This window comes from Sinocyclocheilus anshuiensis, unplaced genomic scaffold, assembly GCF_001515605.1.
Source record: "Sinocyclocheilus anshuiensis isolate Anshui unplaced genomic scaffold, SAMN03320099.WGS_v1.1 scaffold286, whole genome shotgun sequence".
NCBI classification, from domain to species: domain Eukaryota; kingdom Metazoa; phylum Chordata; class Actinopteri; order Cypriniformes; family Cyprinidae; genus Sinocyclocheilus; species Sinocyclocheilus anshuiensis.
The window spans coordinates 790,407-801,190 of record NW_015544135.1 but is presented as its reverse complement, the minus strand read 5'-3'; the positions used below and the strand labels follow the sequence as shown (position 1 = coordinate 801,190).

The following is a 10,784-nucleotide window of genomic DNA, read 5'->3' as shown; positions in this document are numbered from 1 at the left end:
TGGCTGCTGTCGCATCATCCAGGTGGATGCTGCACACTGGTAGTGGATGAGGAGATCCCCCCTCACAATGTAGAGCGCTTTGAGTGCTTAGAAAAGCGCTATATAAATGTAATGAATTATTATTATTATTAACATTGTATTAGAATAATTCTACATTTTTAAACAACTGTTTTCTATATTTTTGTATAATATATTTTTGTAGAACTCATGATACATTATTTTTCATGTTTCTTTGATGAATAGAAAGTTCAAAAGAACATTCATTTGGAAAAGTTTTTTTGTAACATTATAAATGGCTTTTTTGTCACTTTTGGTCAACTTAATATACAGTATAGGCCTATAAAATAATATATATTAAATCTTACTGACCTGAAACATTTAACTTAACCTACTAAGATATTTTTTTCATAAAAATTCCAAACATTTTTTGTAGTGCTATCAGTGTAGTGCTGTCTGAAATACTTGAAGACCCAGAAATGAAGAATGCTGAGCTGAAAGTTGCATTTCAGAGGAAAACAGCTACAGAGAGAAACAAGATTTTCAAATGAGATAATATGTCAGAGAGAGAGAGCAGAACATAAATGTGTAAGATCAAAACAGATCATTAAATTTTCTGACTTCCTTTGTTCCTCTAGAAAAGCATTGAGTGGAAGTACCGTCACTGCTGTGCACATCATGGGCATCAAGCCTTGAATATTTCAGCAAATGGCCCGTCGCTAATTGCATATGAGTTACCTCTTCACTAATGGCTCACAGGGACTGTGATGTTTCAGGGCAGAGTCAGCACAACTGGCTTTCCATAAATATTTTGTGAAAGTCTGAATAACAGACTGATCTGCAGCTCTGTTATCATCGTCAAGGGCAGAGGCTTCGTCTGACAGATTAACCTCCTTTCTCTAAAAGATTGTTTCCTCCAAAAATCTGGTGTGTGCAGAGGATTCTAGCACAGATCTCTCACACATCTGCCATATGAAATACAAAATGGAATCGGTATTCATGGACTGGTCACAAATGACTTAAAAAGCGTACTGCTTTTCGCTACACTGTCACTACACTGAAAAAATATAATGTTGAAACAATTTTCACTTAGAAATTGCTAGTAAATTTCACAAATATTTAAAAAGAAACAGCAAGTAAAATTGCTTTAAACATGAACTTTGATATATTGAGTTGATATATTGCATTATGTTTTGCTTTGAGGTTTTTGCTTGGCGACAGACTAGCTGCAAGATGTTGTTAATGTTTTATTTCATCACTACTTCAGAGGTGGGTTGGCATGCTTTATCAATAATGTAGTGACATGAGGGGGTTAAGTGAGATGCCTATTCATTCACTTATATGTGTTTTGCAGGGTGTAATGTATACAAACTACTTCTGATCTTGCTCTCTATATATATATGCATTGCAGGAAATGATTCATATTGATCACTGTGGGGCCTTTGCTATAAACACAAGATAAAATCTCATATTTAGTCATATATTTAATATGGCATGACAAAAGACTGTGCAGTTTTAATCTCTGATTATCATAGTTTTTATATACTGTAAATAAATGCACAAGGTCTCAGAATTGCAAAATGGAAGGACAGAACACAAAGGATTACACCACCACACAGCAATATATCAATTTATTTTTTTATATTTTCATATTTGAGTGAAAATAAAGTTAAAATACATCACATTCCTATAGATCTCTAATAATTTTAAAGATATCTGTCTATATATTTTTTGCAGAAAACATTATTTAAATATCTGTACATTTCTTTGGAAATATCTAGACAAGTTAATACACTAAAAAGATAAAATATGTAATTTATGTAATATATTAATTGATTATTTAGCACTGTAACTCCTCATTTGGTATTTGCAACTGAATTCCCTTTCATACAGTTGAGAAAATTACACCAGTGTATTGCAGTGTAAGTTTGTCCCTTTTCATGTATGTTTGTTCTTTAACTCTTCTTTCATATATATATGCATTGCAGGAAATGATTCATATTGATCACTGTGGGGCCTTTGCTATAAACACAAGATAAAATCTCATATTTAGTCATATATTTAATATGGCATGACAAAAGACTGTGCAGTTTTAATCTCTGATTATCATAGTTTTTATATACTGTAAATAAATGCACAAGGTCTCAGAATTGCAAAATGGAAGGACAGAACACAAAGGATTACACCACCACACAGCAATATATCAATTTATTTTTTTATATTTTCATATTTGAGTGAAAATAAAGTTAAAATACATCACATTCCTATAGATCTCTAATAATTTTAAAGATATCTGTCTATATATTTTTTGCAGAAAACATTATTTAAATATCTGTACATTTCTTTGGAAATATCTAGACAAGTTAATACACTAAAAAGATAAAATATGTAATTTATGTAATATATTAATTGATTATTTAGCACTGTAACTCCTCATTTGGTATTTGCAACTGAATTCCCTTTCATACAGTTGAGAAAATTACACCAGTGTATTGCAGTGTAAGTTTGTCCCTTTTCATGTATTTTCATGTTCTTTAACTCTTCTTTCAAGAGATAATGACAAGAATACTAATACTTCTGTAATGCTTCTATTTTCAGTTGTTCTTAACATGCATTTCAGGAAGGATGTGAATGCATTATACAGTATATTTGTCATATTATTACCTAGTCTCACAGTGATGTTTTAGTACCACAGTATACACTGCAGTATGGATAATATCAACTGTAAACAAAATGAACCTAGCCTAAATTTGGACTCGGAGAGCCTTGAGGCATTGGAAAGTTCATAAAGTTACTTTAACCCTGAATAAGATACATGAGAAGCATTAAGGAGCATTTACTGTATGCCATTCTACATTGTTAGCGGTCTACGTGCAAATCAAGTATATCAAGACTTTTGTACTAAATTTGGTAAATGTGGTACACTACATTTTTGCCACTAAATTGCTGACTATGTTCTGCAGGTCTTCGGTTCGCATACGGGTGGTTTCCAGGACCTCTTCATGATTAACCCTTTCTGTGCTGCTGTAGTCAGTCACTACTTTGTTGGTAATAAGGGAGAGTCCAAACACACGCATCCCACAGTGACGAGCGACCACCACCTCTGGAACGGTACTCATACCTAATTACAGAGAAACTGCATTTATTTGATGAAAAATACAGTAAAAAGAGTAATATTGTCATAAAGCAAGGCCAGACACAACGGGTGAATGGATGACGTGCCTTGGCGCAGCCGCAGTAACTGGTCGGACACCGAAAGCACTCCTGCAGTGTGGCCAAAGACTTATTGGAAATGGTTAGTGAAAGCATCATATGAATTAATTATGGCACTACTAGATAAGTCTTTCTAGGAGAATATCGTATAGAGAGTCCAGAACAGTCCATAGGAGTGAACGGTAGACCGGACAGTGAGTGACTGTAATGTGTGTGTATTTGTAGTGTGGCTTGATCGGTGACAGCAGGTGCAGGTGATCAGAACTCAGGTGACTGTGATCGGGTGATTATCCTGGCTGGTGACTGCAGTGACTGTGATGAATCCCTGACAAATATTGTGAAATATTGTTACTATTTAAATAACTGTTATCTATTTTTATATATTTTCAAAATAATTTATTCCTGTGATGGCAAAGCCGAATTTTCAGCAGCCATTACTCCAATCTTCAGTGTCACATGATCCTTCAGAAATCATTCTAATATGTGGATTTGGCGCGTACGAAACATTTCTCATCATTACCAATGTTGAACAGCTGCGTGGCTTAATATTTTTGTAGAAACCATTATATGTATTTTTTGACGAAAAAATAAAGTTCATAAGAACAGCATTTATTTGAAATAGAAATCTTATATAGCATAAAGAAATGGCACTTTTTAAACCAATTTAATGCATCCTTGCAGAATAAATTGCAAATAAAAATTCTAAAATCAAACAATACTTTGCATACGCATTTATATAAGCTGTAATACACGCTATGTCTTACCCACTCATAACATTTTTGATAGTAGTGTTATGTAGTCTTACAGTACATACCCACAGCATCCGCCCCAAGCGTCTGTAGAAACCAGCATTCTGCAATCGTCTCATAGGACGGTCCTGCCAACATGCAGTAAACACCCTCCTGGAGGAAAGAGTCACAGCCTAGTTCTTGGGCCGTCTCCCTGGCCATCCGTGCAAAGTCTCTATCATAAGCATCAGACATGCAAGGAAAGCGCACTCCAAATCTACAGGGACAGAACACAAATGTCAGTGAACACTGGACTGCTTGCAGAAATCATTAGAGAAATGCTTGTAAGATTATATACCAAGGTTAATAGCAGAACGAAGACTGAACTGTTAAAAACAAAGTCAAAAATCAAAAGAACTCATCCAAATGCTTTTCTTCAAATTCTGGTGTTAGGTAGAATTAGGTTTCTTTAATTATAATTATAAAAAAATTATCTCAAATCTATATGATTGGGTTTTAATAACACATTAAACATCTTACTGTACTGCATAGCAATTCACCTTTCCTCATTGCGTCCACACAGGGGATTTTGGCCTGCAAAGCCAGGAATATTGATATGGTCTTTGATCAACATGATGTCTCCCACTTGAAATTTAGGACTGAGTCCTCCAGCAGCATTGGTCACAATCAGAGTCTCAATCCCGAGTAGGAAGAACACTCTTACTGGATATGTGACCTAAAACAGAACAATAGTATAAGATTTAGAGCCACTGTGACAAAACTGTTCTCCTCTTTATGAAACAGGAAATTAAAGATTGAATATGATCTGATATATGTCATCAAAACCATATAGTAGGCTATAACTGTATCCCCTCCTCCCCGTTTGTCTAAGTTGTCCATTTTTAAAGGATTGAGTATTGTACATTTTTTCAGATTTTAAAAAACGTCATACATTTTCTGTCATTAAGTACATTTTAATTGAAAATTGTTTTTCCCTCATGTGCATTGAATTAAGAAATTGAGAAACAAATACATGACTGCTTTTTTACAACACAGGCAAGAAAATGGACAGTGATTTCATTCGCTCATAAAAACCATGCTATAAATCATAATGTCATATTTCACTTGGCTTCTGCAACAAAGAGCAAGCACTGTCTGTGTGTTTCTGAACATTATTTAACTTGATCACAAATGTTGTAATGTTGTAAAAGTTTATAGGAGAAGACAGGGTGATTTGCCAAAGGTTAACTATGATCATCTCTGTTATACTTAAAATTGCTCAATGGTTAAGTACAGAATAACCTCTGTGTTAGTGTTGTGGTATATAATTGCTAAAGCAACAGAAACACTAAGATGATTCTTGACTTTGATTCGTTATTGTAAAGTGTTACCAAGATGTTTAAATCATCAACTGACAGTATGCCTTCCCCCCCCACCCCCAGATTTTCTATCCAATCCCATATGCTTTTCCATGTTCTGATTTTGTTCTATGCTCATACTTTTTCTTGTGAACTACACGTGGGAGATTGACTGGTGCAATATTATAGTATGCCTTATCCATTGAGAATTCAATTTTCCCTTTGAGATTTTAAGCATGATACTTACTGTGGCAATGTTATAGCCCTCATAGAAGTGGAAGCGGCCTTGCATGCAAACGCACTGCTTTCCATTCAGCTCTCCAAACACCAGCTGACCTTTATGTCCTTGCACTAAAGAGGCATGAGGTAGACTATTAAATGTTTGTTAATGCAAACAATAACCAAATAATAGCAGTGAAATGATAAAGGACACGTTTTTTAATCTTTGTGTAGTCAGTGAATAGATTATGAAATAAATTCTCTGAACATCTAACATCTCACACCTGTGCTATGGGGAAAGCGGGGGATTTTGTTGTAAGGAAACACTTTCTTGTTGTCCAGCAGGTCAGCCAATCCACCGAGTCCTGAACCACAGATAATTGCCACTTTGGGCCTGATATCTGTGTTAGCAAGCAGCCAGTCCGCGGTGTCTTTGTAGTCTTCATAGCTGTAGCTACATAGAAACAAAACATGGTTTTTGCTTAATTATTTCCTTAGTGGGGCTGGTGTCGGTCATGCATCAAAAAACACCCATGTCATAATAAAGTGACAAACTGCTGGATAATGTCTGACTAATTTCCTACTTGGTTATGAAATAAGGAGGTATCAGAATTATCTTTATTACACACACATGCTAATGTCAAATGACCTGTCAAGTACAGTGATCCAATCAAGTTGCTTTCAGAGTGAGCAAGTCAATTGAAAACAGTATTTACACTCTTAAAAATAAAGGTGCTTCAAAAGGTTCTTCACAGCGATGCCATAGAAGAACCATTTTTGGTTCCACAAAGAACCATTCAGTCAAAGGTTCTTTAAAGAACCATCTCTTTCTTACCTTTTTATAATCTGAAGAACCTTCTTTCTCCACAAAGAACCTTTTGTGAAACAGAAAGGTTCTTCAGATGTTAAATTTAAACAAAAAGGTACTTCTATGGCATCGTGAAGCACCTTTATTTTTAAGAGTGTAGAATAGAGAAGCAAAAGTATATACAGTACTACAGTAACAAAAAGGTTTTGTTTTTTTATACATATTATATTATATAATTATTGATCCTTGTCATTTGCAATGCTATTGTGTTGGAGTATATTGAATTATCTCTTTGACTGTCATTTACCTGAACAATCGCTGTAGTAAATGATTTCCAGTATCTGTCGGCGTGTGTGAGCTACTCACACACCATTACCATAGTTACCATACAAGACTAATGGACGACCAATGGAGTAGATATAAATCCATTTCTGAGCTGTAACTATATGAAATAACTATACTAATGGTCTGTGCTCATCTCTGGATTTTGCTTGGGTCTCAACTATCAAAGCAATCTATTGTATTTTTCATTTGTAGCAAACTGTAAAGAGTTTTGTTATCAGTTAGTGTACAAGAATACTTGGGCTTAATAGACTATATATATATAAAAAAAAAAATAATATATATATATATATATATATATATATCGTCAGCTGAACAGTCGTGTTAAACAACAGTACACATAGCCTCGTTTTCACTCCTGTCAAAAATTAAATATGGCGTTCCCATGACTAAGGTTCATGTGACGCTTTTCAGAGTAGGTAGTTCAAAATTCACTTGTAGTGTTTTAGGCTGTTAGTCATTATGACATTATGCTTTCTTGTTGTCAAAAAGTGTCTGTCATTATTTAACTAACATGAAGCACCGTCATACTCTGAATTATTTTATAGTCTTTTGAAACTGAAACAAAAATGACCCATTCATACTGAATTGCTTTCATAGTTGGACTGCCCACATTTATAATCAGAACGTCTTTCATAGCTGAGAAAATATCGGGTAGGAAGAGCTGTAAGCATGCGCTGTCCGTGGTGCTGCAAGGCGTTGCGGGATCAGCACTTTCCATTCAGAGCTTCAAACACTACGTGACTCCATAACGCTCAATGAGAATGCACAATAGGCCTCTTATTTTACAATCACAGCGCTGCCCATTTATTATTATTTTTTTACTTTGACAAGGTCTGCCAACAGCCCTGATGTCCTCATTTGGGACGGTTCTCATAGCTGTTCTTCCACAGCTTTTATAGCGAAGCCTGTCACTTTAAGAGCTGCGTATTATTCTGGGCGCATCCACAAAGCTGAATAGCAGGATTCTGTTACGTAACCGTAATTATGAGTAGCTGATTTTATAGCGATTTTATAGATAATATGTTATTAAAAATGCTGAATTTCATTTGAGCTTCTAATCGGCAACACATTTTCTTTTTTACAGTGGAACTGGAGAGCACATACTAGTGGAAGAATGTGAATGAAGAATAAACTATCGCCATCCAAACACTTAGGGAACTAAAAATCCTCTTTAGGATGTGAGGCTGCGTTGTTAAGCATATCGGTTTTGTTCTTCAGGTTGATCTATGATATAAAGCCCCGTTTGATGATGAGGGATATAAATAAAAAGCGACAGTTGTCATGGCGACTATTAACGAATGTAATCCCATATTTTTTCACAATAAGATTTCATTTAGACAGTCTGGTATGATGTAGGATATTGATTTGGCAGGTCTGTTATGCTGTAAGGCAGCGAATCTGGCGCATTATATTCGTTTTTCACCTTACCTGCATTCGCTGGATGTTGACATGTCCGCGGTTGGTCGGGATACTGTTGGCAGGAGGAATAATACAGAGCAACCTGAGCGAGAGGTCAAACACCCGACGGTCTCGTGGGATGGCGTGACGGATGAGGAGTCCGTCTTAAAACTGGTTTCTTAAACAGCGCTCGTTGTTCTAATCCAATTTTCTGTGAGAATGGGCCGCTCACTGACCCGCAGTTAAAGAGCCTTGAGAACTGTCATCCTGCCAGGACCTGGCAGCAACAGACGTGTAGTGGTGCCTCACAGCAGGGGAAATAACGTGTTAACGTTAGTTTAACCGAAGTGTCCAGGGAAACATTTGTCACTAGCAGAGATTATGGATGTTTTTTTTAAATACCAACCGGACTTTGACACAGTTTCGTCTACTGCTGTAGTTAAATATGCAGTGGTTTACCACCTTTCACTCTTAAAACGAAACTAAATAATAAATGAAGTTCTTCAGTAGGTCTTTGAAGTCACTTAGGTTCAACAGTTGACCCGCCTCTTATAAACCTACCAAACTAATTATCTGCTGTAATGGGTTTTTGAGTTGGTTATGTTCTTAGGGGATTAGAAAAAGCTCTTGATGTTTTATTATACAGTACATTCTTCAGATCAGTGCATTGGTTTCTCATTAAAGTAGGGCTGTAACCACCATGAACATTAACGGGACATTGATTGGTCAGATTAGTGATTGACCAATGGGTTTCTTCAGTGGTCGATTCTTAAGTTGCTATAAAATGTAATTCTTCATGTCATCACCCTGTTTGCTTGTTTTATGCATGTATTGTTTGTGGACTATTGGTAAATGCAACATATATAAAACTTCAGTCTAAATTAAAATGTAAAATAAAGCACATTTGAAATATTTAAAGTTAATACTTTGAGAAAGACACTTTCCCATGTGAAAAAGAAGTGCACTTAATTATATTGAATGTGCACTTAGTGTACTTACAGATAATATAATATTAATGAAATAAAAGGCCACTAAGGGTACTTAAAGAACATACGCTTTAATGACTTTTTTTGTTTAACATAACTAATTACACTTTTAAAAAGTGCAGTTTGTAATAATGTCAAATTAAAAGTTTACTGTAGAGTGCATTTTAAATTATTATGTTTTAATAATCTTTTGTCATGCTTTGAAGAAATACACTTATTTTAATGTATTGAATAACATTAAAGTACTTAATTTGAACTGTAGTGTTATAAAAATTTAAACTGTATATTTTAAATGTACTAATTTGCAACTTTATTAGCCTATTACAAATATGTAATTACCAATATATTTAAATAGATGACATACAAGTTTTAACAGAAATAACTTAAAATTTTAGTTTATCATAAATGCTTTTCAGTATATTCTGCAGTACACCAACCATATCCAGTCAAAAATACTAATAATAAAGTTACATGAATTCATGTAATTTAGTCTTAAGTATGTCAAAAATACACCTACCTAATTGCATTTATTATAAATTTACATTTAATTTAATTGCAAACATGCATATAAAGTTTCCAAAACAATTATATTCAGTTGGCACTTCAGTATAATATTCTAAAAGCCTTGTACTTCTTTTTCACAAGGGTAGCCTATAATCAGTATTAAACTCTACATATGTTGTTGGTGCAAAATCTCAAACTGCATTTCATGTTATGATGACAAGAGATGCACCACACCCATGTTTATTGATGTATTATGCTATTATTATGTATGCTCAACACTCTTCCTTTTGGAACAACTGCTGGGTGGGTGAGAAAAGGAAAAAGAGAAAAGAAAATGACCTTAATAAAGTCACAATGAATGTAAAATGGCTGAGAGAGTGAAAACATTGTCTTCAGTATAAGCCACTGTATAAAAAGGCAAATAGATGCAATTTTTCTGCAGTCTTTCTGCAATCTTTTCTGCAATCAAGATGCAATCTTTTTAAAATGGTTGAAGATATGAAAGAGATGTGTATTTGCTTTGGTATGAGAATTAGTAACTATGTCCAATTCAAAATATATTATTTAGGGCTGTCAGTTTAACGCGTTAACTTAATTAATTAGTTATAAAAAATTATTAATATAAAAAAATAAAAAAATATATTTTAACGCAATTAACGCACTGGCCCCGCCCCCAGACCTGTACATCATCTTACATTTCATACAGACTGTTGACAAATATGATGCAGCGCAACAACTCCATAAATGCAGTTATGCCCTAAAATTCAGGATATTGGTGCAAAATGTCCCTGTATGTGTTTTTGTCTAATTTATATCATACGATAAGCGATATCACACGAGCAGCGAGCAGTGGCGGCTCGTGGGTTTTAAAATAGAGGAGGCACACTAATTGTATTGGTCTGGGATCCTTGCCGACTATTATTATTATTATTATTTGCTTAACCACTTTAAAATGGCTTTTTGGTTGCTTTTAGTCAGAAAACGTAAAGAAAACGACATACATACAGCAAGATAATATAACTTCACTTACCTGGCCTATCACTTGAAGCAAACATCCATCCCTTCTTAAAGGTCTGTGTTAAAGGGGTCATATGATGCTGCTAAAAATAACATTATTTTGTGTATTTGGTGTAATGAAATGTGTTTTTGCGGTTTAAAGTTAAAAAAACACATTATTTTCCACATACTGTACATTATTGCTTCTCCTCTATGCCCCGCCTTTTTGAGC

The 10,784-nt window shown here is 34.7% G+C and overlaps 1 protein-coding gene across 1 annotated transcript; it reads right to left on the bottom strand.

The window, feature by feature from the left end:
• Positions 1 to 2,414: 2,414 nt before the first annotated feature.
• On the bottom strand, positions 2,415 to 8,338 carry LOC107694926 (purine nucleoside phosphorylase-like). Its single transcript, XM_016494640.1, has 6 exons — positions 8,097 to 8,338; positions 5,800 to 5,969; positions 5,544 to 5,647; positions 4,499 to 4,674; positions 4,025 to 4,215; positions 2,415 to 3,118 (listed from the first exon to the last, which is right to left on the bottom strand). Exons 1-6 carry the CDS (start codon positions 8,117 to 8,119, stop codon positions 2,922 to 2,924), a joined length of 861 nt encoding a protein of 286 aa, XP_016350126.1. The 5' UTR covers positions 8,120 to 8,338; the 3' UTR covers positions 2,415 to 2,921.
• Positions 8,339 to 10,784: the final 2,446 nt, after the last annotated feature.